This window comes from Grampus griseus, assembly GCF_964374135.1.
Source record: "Grampus griseus genome assembly, chromosome: 16".
NCBI lineage: Eukaryota > Metazoa > Chordata > Mammalia > Artiodactyla > Delphinidae > Grampus > Grampus griseus.
In genome coordinates, this window is record NC_139010.1 from 23093125 (window position 1) to 23118650 (window position 25526).

The 25526-nt window shown below is 37.2% G+C and overlaps 1 protein-coding gene across 1 annotated transcript in view; it reads right to left on the reverse strand.

Moving 5' to 3' along the window:
• The window catches only part of DNA2 (DNA replication helicase/nuclease 2), a gene marked incomplete at its 3' end in the record, with an annotated part of 48105 nt that overhangs the window by 3194 nt on the left and 19385 nt on the right, over window positions 1-25526 (reverse strand). The window contains exons 6-19 of the mRNA XM_082674167.1: window positions 23567-23786; window positions 19505-19622; window positions 17534-17699; window positions 15899-16093; window positions 14133-14363; window positions 11009-11125; window positions 10816-10925; window positions 10049-10158; window positions 9185-9409; window positions 3123-3316; window positions 2941-3030; window positions 2654-2858; window positions 1053-1142; window positions 270-452 (exon numbers count right to left, since the gene is read on the reverse strand). Coding sequence (XP_082530293.1) covers window positions 270-452; window positions 1053-1142; window positions 2654-2858; window positions 2941-3030; window positions 3123-3316; window positions 9185-9409; window positions 10049-10158; window positions 10816-10925; window positions 11009-11125; window positions 14133-14363; window positions 15899-16093; window positions 17534-17699; window positions 19505-19622; window positions 23567-23786 — 2254 coding nt within the window. The remainder of the gene's footprint in view (window positions 1-269; window positions 453-1052; window positions 1143-2653; window positions 2859-2940; window positions 3031-3122; window positions 3317-9184; window positions 9410-10048; window positions 10159-10815; window positions 10926-11008; window positions 11126-14132; window positions 14364-15898; window positions 16094-17533; window positions 17700-19504; window positions 19623-23566; window positions 23787-25526) is intronic.

Here is a 25526-nt window from a genome sequence, read left to right on the forward strand (position 1 = left end):
CCACTTATATGGAAAATTCACAGAATTCATAAAATTCTGTCAAATTCACAGAGACAGAAAGTGATTGCCAGGGAAAGGAGAGAGTGGGAATTAGGGAATTGCTCATGGGTATAGAATTTGTTTTGCAAAATGAAAACGTTCTGGAGATGTGTTGCACACACTGTAAATATACTTAATACTTGTGAAAATAAAAAAAGAGAGGTAAATAATGTCCCAAACAAATATAAAATACAAATCAGACAACAAAGCAGAAAATACAATTAACTCACAGTTCCATCTTCATTACTTCTAACAAAAGATACTAGAATGATACTTTTGTCTCTTCCTTGGTATTTGTCTACTGTATTAACTTCGACCATCCCAAGAGAAGAATGTGCCAATAAATCATTGATGACTTTTAACTGTTGCCGGTATGGTGCAATGATACCAATATCAGAGGGATTACAACCAGCCTAAACAGAAAAGAACACAATTTAAAGTGAAAAAATCCTGACTTTTGTTATTTAAGCTTTACTAAATTTATTAAATGTTTACATAATGTGCCCAATTGATGTTTATAATACATGTTCCTATCACAAGGAGTAAATACAATTATTGAGCACTCTAAGGCTATATCCACATTTCCTGAAATGAAATAATTTCCTCAAACATTGTTCCCTTGTTATTTAGAAGTTCATGGCAGTATAATGGTTTGTATGCCACCAAAACAGTGTTGCCATACCAAAAAAAGTACAAAGAAATACATTTTACTTTCTGCTATCCCTTACACCAGAGGTTTCCAATTGCCAATCATACTGACTTCAGCACTAAATTGAAACAATCAGAATTATCTGATGTTACAAAGTTATCCTAAATGGAAACTCAAAATGCCATTACTGTATAAAAAATTACATGTCTTAGATAAATGTTCTCAAAATAAAAACAATCAGGCTTCATTCCTCTTTATCTTAATAAACAAAAGTTAACTTTAGATCTAAAGTTCCTGGCATTCTAATATTCTATTACACTGCACCTTAATATTAATTAGCCCTCAAAATTAAATTCTATGTTACCTTAATAAAAATTGAGGTCAGGAAAACAACGAGTTTGGCTTCTGTTATATTACTGACACCTCCCTTTTCAACTTGTTCTGGTGCTGGAACCTAAATAGAAAAAATACGCATCCTGCTTGCAAAACAATCTCTGAAGTTAAGAGTACTGTCAGTACACAGGTGGCCATAGAGACGGTACTACCACATGTGGAAACAGATGAAAAATATCTTCATCTTAAAGTTGAAGGTAAAAGAATTAACAAAAATGAATGATATTAGTCACTTTCAGAAAGCCACCCAGAGGCAACCCATCTTAAACATGCTACATAGAGTTCAGACTAAAATCTCTATGAAAGCCGACCATACACTGGCCTTCACAAACTTTACTGTGTTATCCCCCATTTTATAGGAATCAAAGGTCAGAAGAGATGAGTAGCCTGCCCAAGCCTCACAATAAATCATGGCACTAGGATTCAAACTTAGATCTGGCTCTAATATCTGTGCCCTTTCCATTTTCTTGTTGATTTTCATACAGATAATGGAGCGATAAGGTTCCCCAGTTTCTACCATACCTAGTAGAACTTTCAAAGGATTGTTTTGCTCCTACATCATTCCTTAGTAACCTTGATTAATTTTAATACAACTTATTTGGAATCCTGATGCCAAGAAAGAGGAAATGTGAGTAGCAAAAAAGACTCTGAAATATCACTGGTGAGGTTAAAAAATGGTAAATTATAACTAATAAATTAGAGTTGTGGTTTATAAAAGCAGTCATTTGTGAGATCAGTTTATGTGACTAAATATCCCAGAGCCTGCCTGCCCCTAGGTGTTAATTCTTCATCCTGAAACACTAAGGCAATGTCCAAGAGAATGAAAATCCCACCATGGTACACACATGGTAAGGCCCTATTTTTAACAACCAGCTGGCTCCACCCATCTTAATAACAAGAGATACACCTATTTTAGAATAACATGCATACATATAATTGGTCATTATATTTTTATTTGAACTTACATAGACTTCCAAATCAATAATGAGAAGCACTATATAAAACAAACTGTAGGAACACAGGGTCAAAACTTTGTTCTTAGTTCTCAGAAATAAGACTCAAGTCATTTAAAGTCCTTGTGCAGATTTTTTGTTTAATGACAGATTTGCAAAGAGATCTTTAGATGCATACGGTGGGGGGAGGAGATATATGGGAAATCTCTGTACTTTTAGCTCAGTTTTGCTGTGGACCTAAAACTGCTCTAGAAAATAAAGTCTGTTTTTTTAAAAAAGGTCATCAAAAGGACATCAATTTATCGTATCTGCTGTCCATTTGTAAACCCAGACCTTTGACAATATCAATGCCAATTCCTTTTATAGGAAATGTAATTATACAGTTGAGTTCACTTTCTACCTTTCTGACTTCAAAAGTCAATTTTGACATCTATCAATCACCAGAATAAACCTCCCAAAGACAGTGAGTCTATAGAAAGAAAAGATTCTTTTGTGTTAAAGTACAAGAAGTACACTAGTTTTAACTGATAAGCTCTAAGGAAGCAATCGCTACTGAAAACTGAGGAATTCAAATAACAGAGCAAAAGGAGAAAAACTAAAGAAAATGTTTGTTTTTTACCTTGTCTGTGTTAAGGAAACAAACAGGACTTTTTGGCTCGAAAACTTCAACCAGCCAAGGATTTTCAGAATAATCAGCATAAAACTCCAGTTCCAGCTTTACATCTTTAAAGTTAGGTAGGTTTATCACTGCATTGGCCACTTTGTCTGATCCACACTCCAGCTTTCCTTCGTATGTCAGTTTATTACTTAAGGACATAATTTTACTAAGGGAATTACAAAATAATTTTAGTTTTAGTGATGAACACAAATACAAAAATCACTCGTAGCTGACACTGTTACAAATACCTGTTCATTCTGTACTGCACGGTTAACTGTACGACAGCATTCTTATTCTGTTCCAGCCTCTTGAATAAGCTTTCACTCATGCCAAGAGCTCTGTCAACAAATCCAGTTCAGGATTATCAGTGTACTGAAACTGTCCCTTAAAAAGAATCTAGTTTAAAATTGAAACCTCAACGTCTGCTTACCTTGCTTCGCAGTTTAGTACCAGGGGAGGAAGCTGCTGATGATCCCCCACCAACACAAATCTCCGTGAAAAAAAAAGTGGCCCTAGGCAAACTGGTTGGCTAATTTGAGAGGCTTCATCCACTATACAAAAATCAAAAGTTTTACGAGAAAATATGGGATGGTTTACTCCCATACATGTTGTTGCAACTATAAGCTAAAAACAAATAGGGAAAATAGATCAGTTACTTAATATGTCCAAGAAATATACCTTGTTTTTCCCAGTTTTGAAATTAAAAGATCAAAAAAGAACTCTTTGTCCCCCAAAACAGGAATCCCCCAATATGATCGCAGAAACACATATAGCATACAAAAAATTTTAATTTTTTACTATAAATTTTTTAAAATCAAGTTAATTTTCCAGACACTATAACAATGCTCAAATTTCGATATTTCAAAATGGAAATCAGAAACATTCAAGAGGCAGTAAGTTAATGAATTTATTTTTTTAACGTCAACCAGGACTTTACTTCTGGGAAGATGGAATACTTTTCCCTACTCCTCCCACAAAGTACAATGAAAAACCCTGGACATTATATAAATATAAAACTATAAACATAAAGACTGAAAGGCGGAGAAAAGGTAGACCAGCTAGGAACCTTGGGACACGAGGAACACCACAGTTCCCTGGGTTTTCCTTTTGCCTCACATATCCCAGATTTGGAGGTGATAAGACTAGGAACACAGGAATGCCAATGTATGCAGACCAAAAGAAGTTCCAACAAAAGCCAAAAGAACAGGAAAGGGATAGCCTAGCAGACAGAAAACTTATACAATAATCACTCAACTCTAGCCAAACACCACATAAAAAACTATGGCCTCAATAGAAATAAAAAAACAAAAATAAATGGGACCTAATCAAATTTATAAGCTTTTTCACAGCACAGAAAACCATAAATAAAACAAAAAGACAACCTACAGACGGGGAGAAAATATCTGCAAATGATGCGAACAACAAGGGCTTAATTTCCAAAATATACAAACAGCTTATACAACTCAATAACAAAAAAACAAACAACCCAATCAAAAACTGGGCAGAAGGGACTTCCCTGGTGGTCCAGTGGTAAAGAATCCGCCTTACAATGCAGGGGACACCACATTGATCCCGGGTCAGGGAACTAAGATCCCACATGTTGAGGGGCAACTAAGCCCGCACGCTACAACTACTGAGCCCACGTGCCTCAACTTGAGAGCCTGCGTGCCACAACTAGAAAGAAGACCGAGCGCAGCAACTAGAGAGAAGCCCGCACACCACAACGAAGAGCCTGTGCGCCACAACGAAAGATCCCGCACACTGCAACGAAGATCCTGCATGTCACAACTAAGACCTGACACAGCTAAATATAAATAAATAAACTAATTAATTTAATTTTTTTAAAAAAAGAACTACATCTCCTTTATTAAAAAAAAAAAAAAGTGGGCAGAAGACCTAAATAGACATTTCTCTAAAGAAGACATACAGATGGCCAACAGGCACATGAAAAGATGCTCAACATCGCTATTAGAGAAACACAAATCAAAACTACAACGAAGTGCCACCTCACACAGATCAGAATAGACATCATTAAAAAGTCTACAAATAATAAATAATAAATGCTAGCGAGGGTGTGGAGAAAAGGAACCCCACACACACACCGTTGGTAGGAATGTAAATTGGTGCAGCCACTGTGGAGAATAGTATGGAGGTTCCTTTAAAAACTAAAAATAGAGTCACCATATGATCCAGCAATCCCACTCCTGAGCATATATTTGGAGAAAACTCTAATTTGAAAACATACATGTACCCCTATGTTCATCGCAGCGCTATTTACAATAACCAAGACATGGAAACAACCTAAATATCCATCGACAGATGAACGGATAAAGATGTGGTATATGTATACAATGGAATATTATTCAGCCATAAAAAATGAAATAATGCCATCTGCAGCAACATGGATGGATCTAGATTTCATACTAAGTGAAGTAAGCCAGAAAGAGAGAAAGACAAATATCATATGATATCATTTACACGTAGAATCTAAAAAAATGATACAAATGAAATTATTTACAAAACAGAAACAGACTCACAGACATAGAAAACAAACTTACAGTTACCAAAGGGGAAAGGGTGGCTGGAGGGATAAATTAGGAGCGTAGGATTAACAGATACGCACTACTGTATATAAAACAGAGAAATAACAAGGTCCTACTGTATGCACAGGGATCTATATACAACATCCTGTAATAAACCATAAAGGAAAAGAAAAAAAAAAACACATGTTCAATCTAATAAAGATTTTAGAAACTCTAAAAAAACAAAAACAAAAAATTATGGCCTTGCCCCCCTACCAATGCCAGCAAAGGTCAAGGGGGGATCCTAGACTTCCACCTGCCTGAGGCTGGAATAAGGCACCCCAATACCTTGCCAGGGTGGTGTCAGAGAGGTCAAGTCAGGATTTTCATCCCTCTTGGCTGGTAGTAACCCTCACCTGGTAATGTAGTGGAGACTGCGTGGGGAGCCTAGACTTCCTTCCACCCCTATCCAACAGTAATGAGAAGCCTGTCACCTTCTGCATTAAAAGAGGCCAAGTAGGGATCCTGGACTTCAGCTCCCAGCTGGCAATAATGAGGTGGCATACACTCTTGCCCTACCAGGGTAGTGTTAGAGCTAAAACAGCAGTTTTAAATAATACAATACAAAAATGTTCAGATTTCATCAAAAATCACTCATTATATATAGAACCAGAAATATCTCAAACTGAATGAATATAAGACAATCAATAGATGACAGTGATGTTAGAATTACATGACAAAGATTTTAAAGCAGCCATGATAAGAATGTTTCAATGAACAATTATGAACACACTTGAATGAAAAGAAAAAGATATAAAATCTCAAGAAAATAAAAGTCTTGGCAAAGAAACAGAAGGTAAAAAGAAGAACCAAACGGAAATTTTAGAACTGAAACTAGAATAATTAGAATTTTAAAATCATGGAATAGACTCAACAGCAAGGGACAGAGAAAAGAATCAGTGAACAAAGACATAGAAAAGTAGAAATTATATAGTCTGAATAACAGACAGAAATAGACTGAAAAAACAAAAACTACACAGAGCCTCATGGACCTGCAGGACATAAAGGATCCACCATTCATGTCTTCACAGTCCTAGCAGAAAAGAAAGAGGGAGGGGCTGAAAAAGCACTAGAAGAAATCATGGCTAAAAATGTCCTAAGTTTGGCAAGAGACATTAAATCTATAGATTCAATAAGCTGGGAAAACTCCAAACATGATAGAAAAAAATCCACTACAAGACATATCATAATTAAAATTCTAAAAACTAAAGAAAAGAAAAAATTCTGAAAAGGAGCCCAGGTAAACACCACCTTGCTATAAGGAAAAACATTCCAATTCAAAGGTCAGCCTATTTCTCATCAGAAACCACGGAAGCCAGAAGAAAATGGCAGAATATTTTCCCAGTATAAAAGAATTACATATTTACCCAGAATCCTATAACTAGCAAAACTACCCTTCAGGAATGAAGGGAAGTTGAGACATTCTCACTTTGTATATCACTATCCACCTATCAGAATGGCCAAGATGAAAAATAGTTAACACCACCAAATGCTGACGAGGATTACTCACACTCTGCTGGTGGGAATGTAAAATGTTATAGCTTCTTTAGAAAACAGTTTGGTAGATTTTTTTAAAACTAAACATGCAACTACCAAATGACTCAGACACTGGACCCCTGAGCATTGATCCCAGAGATATGAAGACTTACATTCACACAAAACCCTATACATGAATGTCTATAGCAGCTTTATTCGTAATAGCCCAAAACTGCAAACAATCCAGATGTTTTCCAATGGGTGAATGGTTAAACAAATTGTGGCGCATCCATACTGTGGAACAATACTCACCAATAAAAAGGAGCAAACTACTGATTGATACATGTAACAATCTGAATCTACAGAGCATTAGGCTAAGTGAAAAACACCAATCCCAAAAGATTACATACTGTATGTGAAACCAAGCAGGACCTTGTGGGGCCCTCCTAGGAACAAAAGCCTTTCCGGGTCCCCCATTTCTTATTTGAAGGATAAAGGCTTCAGTCTCCTCGATCTTCCCAGAGTTCCAAAGGGCATATTCAAACAGCTACTAATCAGGGAAATAGGGGATGCAGAAACAAAGGAGGAACAATCAAGAAACTATAGTGCAGGGATTAAAGAATGATCCTGGTTCTTCCTCAAGGAATATAGGTTACAAATATCTTTGAGTTCCTTTTTTTTTTTTTTTAATTTTTAGTGCAGTATAGTTGATTTACAATGTTGTGTTCGTTTCTGCTGTACAGCAAAGTGAATCAGTTATACATATATCCACTGTTTTTTAGATTCTTTTCCCATATAGGCCATTACAGAGTATTGGGTTCCCTGTGCTATACAGTAGGTCCTTATTAGTCACCAATTTTATATATAGTAGTATGTATATGTCAATCCCATCTCCCAATTTATCCCTCCCCCGCTCCCTTGAGGTCTTCTGCAGGAAATAAGGCCGGCACCCAGGTGGAGGATAGTAACTTCAGGCTGAGCACAAGATTCCTGGAGCACCACCCTGTTACCTCACCACCAACCAACCAGAAGAAAGATACACACCCTGCAGCCCTCACCCCAAATTTTGCCTATAAAAACTTCTCCCTGAAAAGAGTTTGAGGTTTTTGAGCACGAGCTGCCTGGTCTCCTTGCTTGGCCCTGCAATAAACATTTCTCTGCTCCAAACTCTGACATTTCAGTTTGTTTGGCCTCACTGTGTGTCCGGCACACGAACTTTTGTTTGATAACATATATTTCCACTTATATAACATTCTTGAAACAACAAAACTGTAGAAATGGAAAACAGAAAAGTGGTTATCAGGGGTCAAGGAATGAGTAGGCAGGAAAGAAGTGGGCATAGTTATAAAAGTACAACGAGAGTGATCCTTGTGGTAATGGAACTATTCTGTATGTAGACTGTATCACTGTCAATATCCTTGTGATATTTTACTTTAGTTTTGCAAAATGTTACTACTGGGCAAAGGGTATACATAATCTCCCTGTATTATTTCTGTCTACTGTATGTGAATCTATAATTATCTCAAAATAAAAACTTTTAATTTAAAAAAGTAAATCAGATATACATCTTAGCCACTTCAAAATTTTTCAATAATTGGGATAGATATTAAGACAAAAGAGTTGTTAAGAAGAGTCTATTAAAATCTATTTTAGATAATTTTTAAGACAAAAATATCAGTTAAGACTTCCCAGTAAAAATACATACAGACATTAAATAAAAATTAGGTTCTATATCAAAGCCTAAAAATACCTATCACAAGACTATTCATATACCATTACTTCTAATTCAAACTCACTAAAAAATCCTGATTATTAGTTTTCTAGGTGTGACACTATAATATAATAAGAAATACACATTTGGTCTTCCTTCTGGTTCTTGACTCAGAGCTCCTAAAACCCTTGGAATTCCCTGATTGCTGGGGTGAGGGGAACATCTTTCGTTATTCATAAGTCCCTTTTAATCATACCTGAGTTTATGCTGATGAGCTGACTTTCTTGAGTTCTGTGAGCCATTCTAGCAAATTATAGAATCCAAGGAGGAGGACACAGGAACCCTCAAGCTGGGCACAGGAGGCTTGAATTCGCAATTGAGACCTGAAGTAGGGGGCAGTCTTGTGGGACTGAGTCCTTAACCTGTGGAGTCTGCACTAACTCCACGTAGTCAGTGTCAGAAGTGTGAGTAGACAGAAACAGAGTTTTCTTTTACTAGGATATTTTAAACTAGAAGATGGGAGCCCTGAATAATAAACCAGAAACCGTATTTCAGTTCAGAAGCAAAGAACAAACTATAAACTCATAAACTGGTCCTGTGGTTTATATAAATTAATCACGTGCAAATTTGGTCAATGCAATTAAATTTCCCAACGTACCATTTCTCCCCTCATTCTGGCTACAAAAATTACTGTCAGTATTATTATACAATAATTGTACTTACTTGACTATTGTAGAGTTCTTCTAGAAGAGCTAAGGATCTAATGGATTTTGATCTGCAAATATCCTCCTCTGTAAATTTCTGGATATCTGGATGTACCTTCTGAGTCTGACCCAAGCGCAAAAATCCAATTTTAAACTTTGCTAACTTCAAAAGAATATTGTCAACAGCCGAGTGTGTATAGCTGGTCAACAAAACACTAAAACCACAGGCATAGAGAATTCTTACCTAATAATGAATAAAAGGAAGGAAAACAGCATTACTTTTAACTCCTGGTAATTTTTAACATTTATATTTTTTGAATAGAATTAGAAAGCTTAATAGAAAGCATATCTAAGAGCTGAGCCAAGTAACTTTTTAAAAAACTATATAGCCAAAATGTTTTATGAAAAAAACACAGCATTATTATCATGTTATTAATGATATGTTAATAATATATTATGTCATAATAAAATTGAATACAAATACACTTTGACTAGTGCCTGGCACACAGTATCAGTCAATAAATATTTGCTGCCGTCATTATGATTATTCTAAGACTGCTCAGTAATTTACTGACATGAAAAAAAAATTCAAGAAAACTCTATTTCAACCGCCTCTGTACAACTTATCATTTTTTAAAGGGAAGGAAAACACACATATAACAACAACACAAAGAGATTTTAGACAATCTTACATGCAAGATATCTACAAGGTGATCACAACTATTGGTAATTTAGGTTTTCTATTTCTCATGTCACTTTTAGTTTGAAATAAAGGCATTTTGACTCAAAATTCAGCCCTTTTTATATCCAGTATCACATTCTCTGAACCAAGGAGAAGCTGATTTAAATATTCAGTTTCTAAGCAAAAGAATAATAACCTTACAAGAGTACATATTGTAGTTGTTTTTCCTGTTCCAGGCATACCCACGATGAGGGTGTAGTCTTTTGAAAGAAGTACCTTTTTCATGGCTTGCCTTTGAGGCTTATTCAAACCTACATTTAAATTTAAAAATAACAGGAAAAAGAGTGTTGAATTTCACTGAGCACCTTAACTATTTTACAAGAAAAGCTGACTCTATTCTAGTCTGTTCTTCAATACATCTTTTCAAAGTAAGGAAATATCATGGTGACAGTAAAGGTCACAGGTAAACTAATTCCAAAGAGATGCTGTCTAAAAGTTGTAATTACAAGTTTATAAATTATTAAAGGACTTCCCTGGTGGCCCAGTGGTTAAGAATCCGCCTGCCAATGCAGGGGACACAGGTTCAAGCCCTGGTCCGGGAAGATCCCACATGACGCGGAGCAACTAAGCCCATGCGCCACAGCTACTGAGCCTGTGCTCTAGAGCTCACGAGCCACAACTACTGAGCCCGTGTGCCACAACTACTGAAGCCCGGGCGCCTAGAGCCCATGCTCCGCAACAAGAGAAGACACAGCAATGAGAAGCCCACGCACCGCAACAAAGAGTAGCCCCCAGCTAGCCGCAGCTAGAGAAAGCCCGTGCACAGCAACAATAGACCCAACTCAGCCAAAAATAAATAAATAAATTTATTTTTTTTTAAGTATTAAAATGCTAGACTATAATATAGATTAAATTATAAATAGAACCAAGAAAAATTAATGGATGCAGACACGCTGATTATAACATACCTTTTAGAATGCAGGCAACTGTGTCCTTTGCATCATGTGGAAGAACAGAACTGAGGTAGGATATAAACTGCGGTTCGCGAAAGTCAATGATTAAATCTCGAAGTTTTTGACTGAAAAGAAAAAAAAAGCTTTTTTTTACTCCACGTTCCTTAGGAAAGTGGAGCAAAATTCAGATTCATTTATTGTTACAAACCTGACAGAAGTATTTTCCATCAGTTTAGAAAGATTTCCTAATGGGGTATCTATATTACAATGTTTTTCTTCCTGGTCCAATCTGAACAAAGTTGATTCTGGGAGTCCTGACAAGTTCCTAAAACAGAAAACAGATGTACATGAATGTTTTTCATTTAACATAGTCAGTGGGTCTGTATAAGAAATATGCTGCTGTCTGCTAAAAGAGTAAATGAGCCAGAATTGCTATTAAAATGGCTACCAGCCCCTAATACATACTTGCCAACCAGAGACAGGATGAGGCCCTGGATTGGTGGGAAAAGGGAGAAGGGGAAGGCACCAAAGTCAAAGCAGTTAATAATCGGGAACCTACAACATTTGCTAACAACTCACTTGGACCTGGGCAAGTTCGACCTGGGCAATTCAGCCTGGGCTCACCACCCCAGAAGGATCCTAAGCATACGGCTCCTCCCTCCTCCAGCCTGGAGTACAGGTCTCTTTCCCGACAGCTTCTCCCACTCCTCTATCAGCCCCTAAACCATGATGTTCCCTAGGTCCCCTCCCTGGTCCTGTGTACTCTTCTTTCTTGTCATTTTTCCTCTGGTCCCATGACCCTATGTGGGTCTAAATCCCAACTCTACATCTTCAGGCCTGACCTCACATTCCTCTCCCACCCTGTTTCTCACCCAAGCTTCAGGTTTGGATATCCAGCAAACAGCAAGATATTTATTTCCACTTAGTTAAAACCCAGGCTATGAAAGTTCAATTTTTCAAAACTGAACAACTCTTTATTCCAGCTGAACCCGATCCTTCTTCTGTGGTCCTGACCTCAATTAATGGCTCTTGCATCCACACAGCTGTCTTGATCCTTCCCTCTTCCTCACTCTCTTCCAACCCTGCACACTCGATCAGGATCCCATGTCAGACAGTTTTACTTTCTAAATACTTCTCAAAGTCATTCCACCTTCTCTGTCAAAACTACCCTGCCCTCAATCACCTCAAGCCTGGGCCACTACAACAGATGCCTGACTTTTCGGCTTTCAGTTTTGCCTCCATTAATTAACTCTATTCTCCACAGTGCATCCAAAGAAAAATGCAAATCTGATTATTATCATTCTTCTGTTTAAAACTCTTCAGTACATCTGAAAAAGTAAAGTCAGAACTTCTTAATATGGTATATAAGACCTTCTATGACCTGACCTCTCCAATCATTCCCTTCTTTATCTTTTACATTCCAGAAACTAATTATTACCTGTACTTTCCTGAACACTCCACTTCATACCATCAGGTCTTTCCACACCCTGTTCCCTCTGTTTGATATACTCCTCTCACACTGCTTCATCAGGCTAATTTATTCACCCACAGGGTGAAGATCTGGAATGACCTTTTCCACAAAGCCTTCCCTGAGCCTCCTAAAACTGGGTTAAATGCCTCTCCTCTGTGTCCCCATCAATCCAAACACTTGTCATATTAGACCAAAAACATATTTATTTATTTGTTACCCACAAGACTATGAGTTCCTCAAGGGTTTACAAAGCACGTAATACATGTTAGGTGCCAAATAAATACCTCAAAGGACTGACTGCAGGGATTCCTAAGAAACAACAGAAATATCACAGCTGATACTCCGATATCATGAAAGCTAGGCTAGGACTGGTTATGGCTTAACTAGGATTACTGATTAGCAGAGAGCAAGCCTGGACATTTCCACTGCATCCCAATTACTGATCTCCATCCACTAAGAAATGTGACGCATGCCGGCACTTAAATGCAAGAAAGGCTGGGGGTCCAGGAAGAAGGGAATATGGATTTTTTTTTTTTTTTTTTTTGCGGTACGCGGGCCTCTCACTGTTGTGGCCTCTCCCGTTGCGGAGCACAGACTCCGGACGCACAGGCTCGGCGGCCATGGCTCACGGGCCCAGCCATTCCGCGGCATGTGGGATCTTACCAGACCGAGGCACGAACCTGTGTCCCCTGCATCGGCAGGCGGACTCTCAACCACTGCGCCACCAGGGAAGCCCGGGAATATGGATATTAACAAATACGGATATTAGTTTCTACCACAAATTTTCATACCGACTTTTCTATTTAATTAATATTATTAAATTAACTCACTTTGTTTTAACTTATACTTTATAAATATAAAGTATTTACAACTCTAAATGGAAAAAAGCATCATCTTTAAAAAAATGAGGGCTTCCCTGGTGGTACAGTGGTTAAGAATCCACCTGCCAACGCAGGGGACACAGGTTCAATCCCTGATCTGGGAAGATCCCACATGCCACGAAGCAACTAAGCCCGTGCTCCACAATTACTGAGCCTGCGCTCTAGAGCCCGCGTGCCACAACTACTGAAGCCCACGCACCTAGAGCCCGTGCTTCGCCACAAGAGACGCTACCGCAATGAGAAGCCCACACGCCGCAACTAGAGAAAGCCCACACGCAGCAACAAAGACCCAACGCAGACAAAAAATAATAACAATAATAAAATTATAAAAATAAAATATTTAAAAAAAAGGAGAGAATGAAACGGTGAGTGCCCAGAGTGCTAAGAAGGAGAAATAAGCTTTACAGTCAACACAGGGCATCTGTCCTGCCTGCTGTACACATGGTTGTGAGAATCTGATAAGATTACATCCACATTAGCACTATGGAATGTAATGTATTAAACAAAAGTTTAGCAGTTGGATAATTGCTAAATGCCACTGAACTCTACATTTAAAGTGGTTAATGGTTAATTTTATGTTATGTGAATTTTATCTAAATTTTTTTTAAAGGCATGGAGTACTGGTACATGCCACTACATGAAGATGATCCTCAAAAACAGTACGCTAAGTGAAAAAAGCCAGTCACAAAAGACCACATATTGTATGATCCCATTTATTTGAAATGTTCAGAAGAGGCAAATCTATAAAGATAGAAAGGGAACTTGTGGTTGCCTAGGGCAGGGGGAGTGACTACAGGATACAGGGAGTCTTTTGCGGGTGATGAATATGGTCTAAAATTGATTTTAGTGCTGACTGCACAGCTCTGTGAATATACTAAACATCACTGAATTATACACTTTAAATGGATGAACCATATGGTATATGTTTACATATCAATAAAGCTTTATCCCCCCCACCCAAAAAGGGAACATTTCATTACCTGTCTAATAAACAGGTTACAGTTGTCATGTTAATCTCCTTCACGTACCCCCTAGACAAAGCAAACAATGTTCTCTCTTCTCCACTTAAAATAATTCTGTCACCTGCCATTAGATTTGTGACAGGCATGACACCATTTTTATGTTGGAAATTATGTAAATATTGTCCATCACAAACTGTCTTTACATGTTCTGTTCTAATCAGGTTCCCAATGCAGCTGCCACTCTCCTCCCTATGAGAGAGAAAGAAAAAGAGAAATTAGTTTTAAAATAATCTCTCAGGACTTCCCTGGCAGTCCAGTGGTTAAGACTCATGCTTCCACTGCAGGGGGCACAGGTTTGATCCCTGGTCGGGGAACTAAGATCCTGCATGCATGCGACAAGGCCAAAAAAAAAAAGAAAATCTCTCATCACCAGATCTCTAGAAAGGTGCTAGGGAGCACCTCCCTTGTTGCACCCACAGTCTGGGATTTGTTTTTGTTAAATATTTATTTATTTATTTGGCTGCATCAGGTCTTAGTTGTGGCACGTGGGCTCTAGAGTGCTCGGGCTTAGTTTTCCTGAGGCATGTAGGATCTTAGTTCCCAGACCAGGGATTGAACCCAAATCCCCTGCATTGGAAGGCGAATTCTTAACCACTGGACCACCAGGGCAGTCCCTGAGATTTCTGAACAACTTGCATATCAGCACTTTGATTCTTGACTGACACCCCACCTCCTGTGCTGATACACATATAACACTACAGAAGACAAATCGTAGTAACCTGACTCTGAACCTGAAGTGAAGAAAGTAGTAACGTTATTTCTTTACTGTTTATAAGAGAATTTATAATTATTGTTACTAAAACAATGGCAAGCGAAGTGATAAGTCCACTGCCTCTTAGAAGTAAGCATTAAGCATTTACAAACTCTCAGGCATTACTATTATACTAGAGAAGCTTGCTGGCGCGTACACTGGACGTATTTACTGTACTTATGTAGTCTGTTGAAAATGACTTAAACTTTGTCCACTGTAATGGTGCCTTGTGTTAAAGTCTAGTATTAAGGAAATAAAAATCTAAGGTCTAAAGTCACATTATTATCAATATTCATTCTGGAAAGAAAGAAATGGATCAAAAGCAACTAAATATGACATAAAGAAATATACTATGCAAAGACATAGAAAGTTATAACGTTACAAGTAACTTGTAAAAGAATGGATCTCACAAAATACAATATTGACCCACTTTAGAAAATGTGAATCTCTATCAAAACTTACAAAAATAAAGACTTTCAAAATGCTAGTATTTAAAATATTAAGTAAAACTTCATTAATTTCCACTGTACCAATATGCTAAAATTCACCTTATGATATACTCAAGTTTATAATCTTCTCACTGATGAAAAAGGATTTAATTTCACTAGTAATTTTTTAAGTAAGATTTCTTGAGGTTTATTTATTTACGTATTTGTATATTTATCTATTCTGGCCGTGCCACATGGCATGCGGGATCTTAGTCGTCCGCCCGCCCCACACCCTAAGGAGTGGAAGCGAGGAGTCTTAACCACTGGACCGCCAGAGAAGTCTCAAGGTATATTTAATCTACTGAAAATAACAATGGTGCTCTACTTAGAAACAATTCACTGACAGCCATCTGGAGTTGGCATGAATATACGAAACTGCATGGCTTTAACATGCTACATAGCCTGTATTTGTCATGAATTACAAATTTCATACCACTGGCTAATCCAAATTACTGAAGTTTTACTGTATTAAATGGACCACTTACATATCTGAAGCAGGCGTTAACCATATGGTTTGGTAATTTTTTTTATTATGCTTTGACTGTGACTCCAGGGTTAACATAAGACACCAAAGGCTGAAATACTCTAAGTGTGTAAGTTTTAGATGCTGGGTTTCTTCTTTTATTTTGGGCTGCATGCTGGTCGGGACTGAACTGTCATCCATCTGTTGTTCAACCGCTCTAAAGATAAAGTTCCAAGTCAGAGATGCATATGAAACATTTCACTGGCTGGTTATGAAATGAGGCATTTCTAAAATAAATACACATATATGATGATCATCATAACTTATAACCACAGCCCCTAATTTTCTTTTAAAGTCATTTCAACATTTCATAAGCCAAATGGCTTTTTACAAAACAAAATGCCCTAGAAACTCAATACTGCATTATTTTGCCTTGAATGACTGTTCCCCTAACAAGTGCTGAAGTTTCATTATAGCCCAGTCTTCATTCCTATATATAGCAAGTTTCGGCTTTTTGTAGGATTGTATTTCTCAAAATCACAGTATTTGTACATCCAGCTCTGTGCCATTAAGAAAGTCAACATAAAAACATGGAGAACCATGTGGAGTATCAATTTTGCTCAATATTAATTTTGAATTTTTATATAGAAACAAATACATTATAGGATAGCATACAAAACATGGAGAGTAAAACTTAAGAGTTCAAAAATATGTGCTTGTACTATAGGCCCAGATTTCCCATGGTTCACAGTCTCTGCCATTAAGAGATCTTTTGATACAATACAGTTGACCCTTGAATAACATGGGACTGAACTCTATGGGTCCACTTATACGTGGACTTTTTTCAATAGTAAATACTACAGTACTAAATGATCTGAGGTTGGCTAAATACAGGAATGTGGAAGAATCTCGTAATATGAAGGGCCATCTATAAGTTATACTAAGATTTTCAACTGCAGGGAGGGTTGCCACCCCCAACCCCAGTGTTGTTCAAGGGTCAACTGTACTTTTAAAACTCCTTTATGTGAATTTTCAGGCTGATTTAGAACTTTGCTTCTGATTTGATCTTGTTTCCTAGTCTGAATTACATCTCACTACCTTCTTGTTTCCTCCAAAACTCTCACTGGCTATGAAGGTGTCAATACATATGATTGCTCACAAGACAGCTAATAAACTTCCCATATGTAGAAAAACAGACATATATAAGTAAGACAAGTCTACTGAATCATATCAAAGTGTCTGGAAGAACAAATTTCCCTATTTTGAGCTACAAAAGGTTTGAAATTAAAATATCAACTAAGAAAGGGAAGATTTCTTGAAATATCATTTAAGAAAAGCTGTATTAACAATGCCTATACTACATCTTTCTTAAGTAGGTTCCATAAGTTCTACAATTATTTCATTTCCCCAGGAACTATATGCAGCAAGATTAAAATATTCACTTTTGGAAAAAGTTTTAAAAGCATTCTATCTCTCCAAGGAAAGAGGCTTGTTATATAATATGAACTAGCTGTGCTTGGTTTTTTTTTTTCTATTCCCTTTGTTTTAAATAACCAAAATGAAACCATCAATGCCAGACCAGACAACAATGTAAAATCATTCTGAGTTGAATACTTACTTAACTGGAATTAATACTTTTGGAAGACAGTGTGTTTACCTGCTATAAAGAGCACAGTTGCCCATCTGTGAGCAATATTTACAGGTTTGCTGTTCCTCAATTATTTGTGGCAAAGGAGCAAGCTTTGTCTTCTCCTCTCCAGTAGCAGATTTGTTAATACGATGAAACAAAGAGAATGCCATCTGGTTTCTTAGCCTTAATAATTCTATGAGGGAAAAAAGGATGGGTGTTTTTTAAGAATTAAGTAAAGTTTATTACACATCTTTTCCATTATATATAACTTTCAGATTCAAAAACATAAAAAAGGAAAGAACAACATTCATATTTCCCACTATACTAAAATAACCACTGATAACATTTTGGTATATTTCCTTCAATTTTTGTTCACTTGATAAGTTCTTTGAATAACCATGAATCTCATAAGTAGTAAATATTGTGAAGCTGGTGTTTTATTGGCTGAATGCTAAGGACAAATACAGCTATCTAGAGTGTCTTGAATGTAAGACAGCAAGTTTAAAATAAAGTTTTATATAGTAAAATATTTTTAATTTATTTTTTAATGTATAGTTGATTTACAATGTTGTGTTAATTTCCACTGTACAGCAAAATGATTCAGTTATACATATATATACATTCTTTTTCATATTCTTTTCCATTATGGTTTACCACAGGATACTGAATATAGTTCCATGTGCCATACAGTAGGACCTTATTATTTATCCATTCTATATATAATACTTTGCATCTGCTAATCCCAAACTAAATGTCCATTGACAGATGACTACATAAAGAAGATGCGGGGCTTCCCTGGTGGCGCAGTGGTTAAGAATCCGCCTGCCAATACACGGGACACCCTGGTCCGGGAAGATCCCACATGCTGCGGAGCAACTAAGCCAGTGCACCACAACTACTGAGCCTGCACTCTAGAGCCCACAAGCAACAACTACTGAGCCTGTGTGCCACAACTACTGAAGCCCGCGTGCCTAGAGCCCATGCTCCACAACAAGAGAAGCCACCGCAATGAGAAGCCCGCGCACCACAACAAACAGTAGCCCCCACTCGCCGCAACTAGAGAAAGCCCGCACACAGCAACGGAGACCCAACACAGCCAAAAATAAATAAAATTAAAGAAGATGTGATACATACACACACACACACACACACACACACACACATCCATCGAATACTACTCAGCCATAAAAAAAGAATGAAATAATGCCATTTGCAGCAACATGGATGGACCTAGAAGTTATCATACTAAGTGAAGTGAGTCAGACAAAGAAAGACCAATACCGTATGATATCACTTATTGTGGAATCTAAAATATGACCTAAATGAACTTATATAGTAAAAAGGTTAATAGTGTTTTCAACTATACAGTATATTGTTCAAATTCTTTTTTTTTTTTTTTGGCCACGGCTTGCAGGATCCCAGTTCCCCGACGAGGGATGGAACCCAGGCCCTCAGCAGTGCAAGCGGGGAGTTCTAACCACTAGATAACCAGGGAGTTCCCTAAAATTCCTTTTTTTAAAAAAGCACCACAGGGGCTTCCCTTGTGGTGCAGTGGTTGAGAATCTGCCTGCTAATGCAGGGGACACGGGTTCGAGCCCTGGTCTGGGAGGATCCCACATGCTGCGGAGAGACTAGGCCTGTGAGCCACAACTACTGAGCCTGCGCGTCTGGAGCCTGTGCTCCACAAGAGAGGCCGCGATAGTGAGAGGCCCGCACACTGCGATGAAGAGTGGCCCCCGCTTGCCACAACTAGAGAAAGCCCTCACACAGAAACGAAGACCCAACACAGCAAAAATAAATTAATTAATCAATAAACTCCTACCCCCAACATTTTCTTAAAAAAAAAAAAAAAGCACCACAACTTACCAATTACAACCTGTTTTAGGCCTAGCGATGGCAGTGAGTGATTGTCAGGTATAAATGTGTGTCACCAAAAATTGAAGGAAAAAACCAACCAACAAAACCCAGAGAAGTAAAATTGAGAGAAAACAGCTCAACCTCTTTTATCGAGATGGTTGGCAGGTACAGGATACATCTGGCCGGTCTTCAGGTAGAGGAGCAGGCCAGCCTCTGGATCAGCTCTCCTCTCTTGGCTTAGCAGTGTGTACAGAACAAGCTGTGAAAACATGGTATATTTCATCAAATAAAACTTTAACTTTCTATATTTACCTACATGTTTTGCAATCAATACATATTGTAATTTTAAAATCAAAAGGTGAATCAAGCTATTTCCATTTTGAAAATAACATGATCCAAATTTAGTAAAGGTAATACAATAAATTCAAAGTCAAATATTTAATTTCCACAAAACATAGTATATGCTTCTCAGTTTTACACAGACAAAAAAGAAATATTTAGAATTTTTCTTAGATGGTAAATAATCTCCAATAAGTTAAAGAGGGAAATTAATCAAGCTATGTTTTCCATTTTGAAGTTGTCTGCAGACAGTATTTTCCTTGTTTAAAATGAGTGGATTAAACACTAAAATGCATATTATTTATGTCATAGTTACTGTGACAACTAAATGAGACTAACTCTACTAACAGTTTACTGGGTTTTTTTCCAGAGCAGGAGGGAGCATTAAGTGCTTTAAGTTTATGTGGCGCTCTTCAGAGAAACCATCTAAGACAAGTTAGAAATAGCTCCTTTAGTTCATGGAAACACCTTAGCAGCAACATTTGAGCCTATGTAGCATGTTTTGGGATGTCTTCTTATAAGCACTCCACTTGTGTTGCCTGATACAGCATAAGTAACCAAATAAAACTTTTAAAAATTAAAATGAACTCATAAATGACAGGGTGAAGCCTTGGGGCTGTGGACCAAGGGAGTCAACCCAAACTAATGGTCCATCTATGTTAAGTTTTTCCCTTCACGGGAACTGAGGCAGAAGGAAGAGGATTCTGCTTCTGGGACTTATTAAAAGGAAAAAATATCTGAAATGAAATTCCCTTCATATTATGATAAAAGAAAGCCGGACTGCAATTTTACAACACTGTTATAATCCAACTATATCACAAGTGAAATAGGCTTCTGTGAGCTGGTTTAGAGATCACAGCTCCATATAATATTTTTCCTTTAGAAAATGTGTTTCAGGGGGACTTCCCTGGTGGTCCACTGGTTAAGACTCCACACTCCCAATGCAAGGGGCACCGGTTTGATCCCTGATCAGGGAACAGAGATCCCACATGCCGTGCAGCACGGCCAAAAAAAAAAAACAAGAAAATGTTTCTAATGTCACATTACTGACTTAGAAATGAATTTTTAGAATACAATCCATTTATAAAATAAAGATCTTCCTTAACTAAAGTTAGTTTATAACATAAACTTTTTCTGTATTACCAAAGTGAGAAGTCAAATCTCCTAAAAGGTATATGTATACATATAGCAGATTCACTTTGTTATACAGCAGAAACTAACACAACAATGTAAAGCAATTATACTCCAATAAAGATGTTAAAAAATATATATATACATAACAAAAAAGGAAGTGATTTAAAATCTTTAATGAAAAATTATACCTGGATTTAAAATTCTTTTGCTTATGCACTAGTAATTATATTCATTAAAGTTTTAATTTGAAGAAAAAAAAATTCCTAAAAGGGGAGATCTATGTCTTTCCTCATCCGCAATATCTATCTATTTACCTATCTATCTATGTATATATCTCAATGAATTACTATAATTATTCTTTCAATGTCTCCTTGTTTCTTACTCAATGAATATGCAATATGCACTCCAATATATTTGTTTGAGCCTTGTCCAAATCATTTTTCCTGTTTTTAAATATGATAAACACCACTGTATTCTTAAAAGTTCTTCTTCCAGCTTCTATTCTTGCAAAGATAAAAGTTCCAACTGAACAAAATTAAATACAGTAACATTCTTTGCCTTGAAGGCACTACAATTTAGAGCAGTGGCCTTAGAAGAAAGGTCTTTAAATCTAGACCACTTTAGATGCTGAAATGCTTTTGTATTTCTCTTCCTTTTAGCATTCAGAAGTGATTTCAAACAAACTTGTCCTTAAAAACACAAGTAAAAATTTTCAGCCTCACGTACACAAAACACATTTCTTCAAATCTTTGACTTCAAAATAGCTTTTCTTGGGCTTCCCTGGTGGTGCAGAGGTTAAGAATCCACCTGCCAATGCAGGCGACACAGGTTCGAGCCCTGGTCCGGGAAGATCCCACATGCTGCAGAGCAACTAAGCCCGGGCGCTACAACTACTGAGCCTGCACTCTAGGGCCCGCGAGCCACAGCTATTGAGCCCATGCACCGCAATTACTGAAGCCTGCGCGCCTAGAGCCCGTGCTCCACAACAAGAGAAGCCACCACAATGAGAAGGCCGTCGACGCAACTAGAGAAAGCCCACGTGCAGCAACGAAGACCCAACACAGCCAAAAATAAATAAATTTAAAAAATAAATAAAAATTTTTTAAAAATAGCTTTTCTTCTATCTAGACATGATTTTCCTTTCACAAGAAGGCTTTAATCTAGCCAAGTCTTTGTTCATAATTTCAGCCATTTCTGTTTTACCAAAGTGAAAAATTCAAGTCTTCTGATAGGGGAAGCCTAATTTTTCCTCTACCTCCAGTATCTGTAAAACCCAATGATAGGTGAAACAACAAGGTTACCCTATTTTTCATTCCCAAATGGAAAAGCTTTTGTGAGAACCTTTGGTGCTTGGTACACAATTAAGAATAGCAAGAAAGATTTAATAAGGGAAGATCTTGTTAATCCCTGATTATACAATTCAGTACTTTGAATCTGCACCTATTTTACATAAAATCTGCTGAAATAAAATGTGAAAATTCCATGGGCAAAAGGAAGTTTAAGTTATATTACAAATGCTATGTTATTTGTTATATTATTTGTTCCTTTAATACTTATTATACCATAAAAATACAATAATGTTACTACTTTTAGTTTTATCTTTGCTTATTTAAAAGTGTCTAGGGGACTTCCCTCGTGGTCCAGTGGTTGAGACTCCACGCTGCCACTGCAGGGGGCTCGGGTTCGATCCCTGGTGGGGGAACTAAGATCCCATGTGCCACGAGTGCAGCCAAAATAAAATAAAATAAATTTTAAAAAAAAAAGTGTCTAGAACATACCATAGACTGCCAATGTGGAGGTTGGCAGAGGGAATGGAAATAATTAGAAAAAATAGAACTTTATGTTAGTTACTTTGATTTGTTAACTCACTATAATTAATATAAATTTCAGGTCATTTTGAAGGACAACAGAAGACATATTTACCAAGGAGAAGATGATTAAGAAAACTTGAATTTAACTTAATGGTAAGATACAGTTCTATATTTCATTTTAAATAAAAATCAATATATTGGGACTTCCCTGGTGGTCCAATGGGCAAGACTCCGCGCTCCCAACAAAGGGGGCCCAGGTTCAATCCCTGGTCGGGGAACTAGATGCCACATATATGCCACAACTAGGAAGCCCTCATGCCGCAACTAAACATGCTGTAACGAAGATCCCACCTGCCGCAACTAAGACCCGGCGCAGCCAAAATAAATAAATAAATATTTTTTTTTAAAAAAGAACAATGGGGCTTCCCTGGTGGCGCAGTGGTTGAGGGTCCACCTGCCGATGCAGGGGACACGGATTCGTGCCCCGGTCTGGGAAGATCCCACATGCCATGGAGCGGCTGGGCCCGTGAGCCATGGCCGCTGAGCCTGTGCATCAGAGCCTGTGCTCCGCAAAGGGAGAGGCCACAACAGTGAGAGGCCTGCGTACCGCAAAAAAATAAAAAATAAAATAAAATAAAATTGTAAAAGAACAATGGGACATTTTTTAAAAAAAAAATCAACATCATTGGATTAAAGGTCAGAAGTAAAAGAATAAATTTACACTGCTGTTTCCTAAAGAGTATCCTATGTAGATGTTACATGAAAACAGTAGCTCTGTGGTAAATTAGGTTTAGGAAATGCTGGGTTAAATTAAAAATCACCTGAATTGAATCAAAATATATAAAGCGACTACTTTTCAAACATATTAAAAAAATTTAAATATATTACACACTCATAATTTTCTTATTAATATTTATACCTGACTACGGTGTTCAATAGAATTTGATTCTTTGCCAGTTTTAAGTTCCAGTGGCATTATCTTATATTTCGTTTTACATCCTCTATGTATCTTCACGCCAACTGTAACATCTATTTTGCCCTTCAATCCAAACCTAGGAGACCAAATGCTTTCTTCAATATCCAGTGAGTTTATAACTTCGATATTACATGTTGAATTACCGTCACTACCATCACTTGGCCTAAAAAACAAAACACAAAGATATTTAATTAATTAGAAATATTTAACTAAAATATTTAATTGAATTGAATTAGAACACTTAGCTCATTTCTTATATGCTGGCATTGACTCTCTACTGCATGCACGGAATGTGGGGATGGGAAGGAGTCTACAGACATTTATGGCAGTGATTCTCAAAGTATGCTTCCTGGATGAGTAGCATCAGCACCACCCAGGGAATGTGTCATAAATGCAAATTATCAGGCCCCATTCCAGACCAACAGGTGAGGCCCAGAATTTGTTTAACAAACTCTCCAAGTGATTCTGATGCACAGGCAAGTTTGAATCCTATCAGTTCTAACTCATAATTTATTTATTTATTATTTTTATTGGAGTATCGTTGCTTTACAATTCTGTGTTAGCCTCCACTGCACGACAAAATGAATCAGCCATACACATACAGAGAGATATCCCCTCCCTTTTGGACTTCCTTCCCATTTAGGCTACCACAGTGCATTAGGTGGAGTTCCCTGTGCTATACAGTATGTTCCCATCAGTTGTCTATTTTATACATAGTATCAATACTGTATATGTGTTAATCCCAGTCTCCCAATTCCTCCCACCCCACCCCTTTCCCCCTTGGTGTCCATACATTTGTTCTCTACGTCTGTGTCTCTATTTATGCTTTGCATATAAGATCATCTGTACCATTTTTCTAGATTCCACATATATGCGTTACTATACGACATCTGTTTTTCTCTTACTTCACTCTGTATGACACTTTCTAGGTCCATCCACGTCTCTACAAATGACCCAATTTCATTCCTTTTTGTGGCTGCTAACTCATATAATTTAAATTTTCTTAATATTTATCGTCTGTCCCTTTCAGTTCATTCCCACAATAATCTTCCTAACTCAGGCCTTTATTTCCTCAAGTCTATCTATATTACAATGCAAAAGTCTCACTCCTTGGACTGCTGGAGCCACTATGACAGTCTGAATATTCTGATGTACAATTATTACACAGATTAACATATAATGGCTTGCACGTGGTTGCACCCTCGGTAACAAGGGATGTGTTTTTCCATGTTAACACCATATTAACCTGAGTAAGAACAAGCTGTCTCTCCCCACTATCTATGCTGTGTGGGCCCTGATCACCCAGCGCTTCATCCCTACCCTCAACCCCACGACAGCCCTCAGAGAAGCTCAGGTGCTCCTGCACTTACTCATTATATCCTTTACTTAATCATTAAATGAATCCAGCTCTGCCACTATCAATATTTAACACTAAGTACTCAACATTGTTGTTTTATATTACAAAAGAGGTTCTGATTTTAGTATCTTACCTGTTAAATAAGCCAAGAGCACAGGAAGGAGGAAAAAAGGAATTTATGAATGTCAAAGGAATTAGAAGAGATGAAAATAACTTTTAAAGCCTCTTGCACTTCTCTTATCTAAGATTTACTCATTTTCAAAGCAGTAAGTTATTCTGCAGAAGAAAGGTCAGATAGGAACAGTCTTTTATTTATTAATCCTATTTTATACTCAAAGCCATATAAAATACTAAATGTAATGTAAATCTTAAATGAAAAGGATAAATTTTCTAGTAATAAAACATTTTATATCATTTAAAAATGAAGATTCAAAAAGTATAAGAATTCTGGCTGTCAGAATACATGATTTAGTTGACTTGTTTTGCTAATTTCATGTTATTTAGATCAGCATCTATTTCTTAACAAATGAGAATATTTTCTAAGAG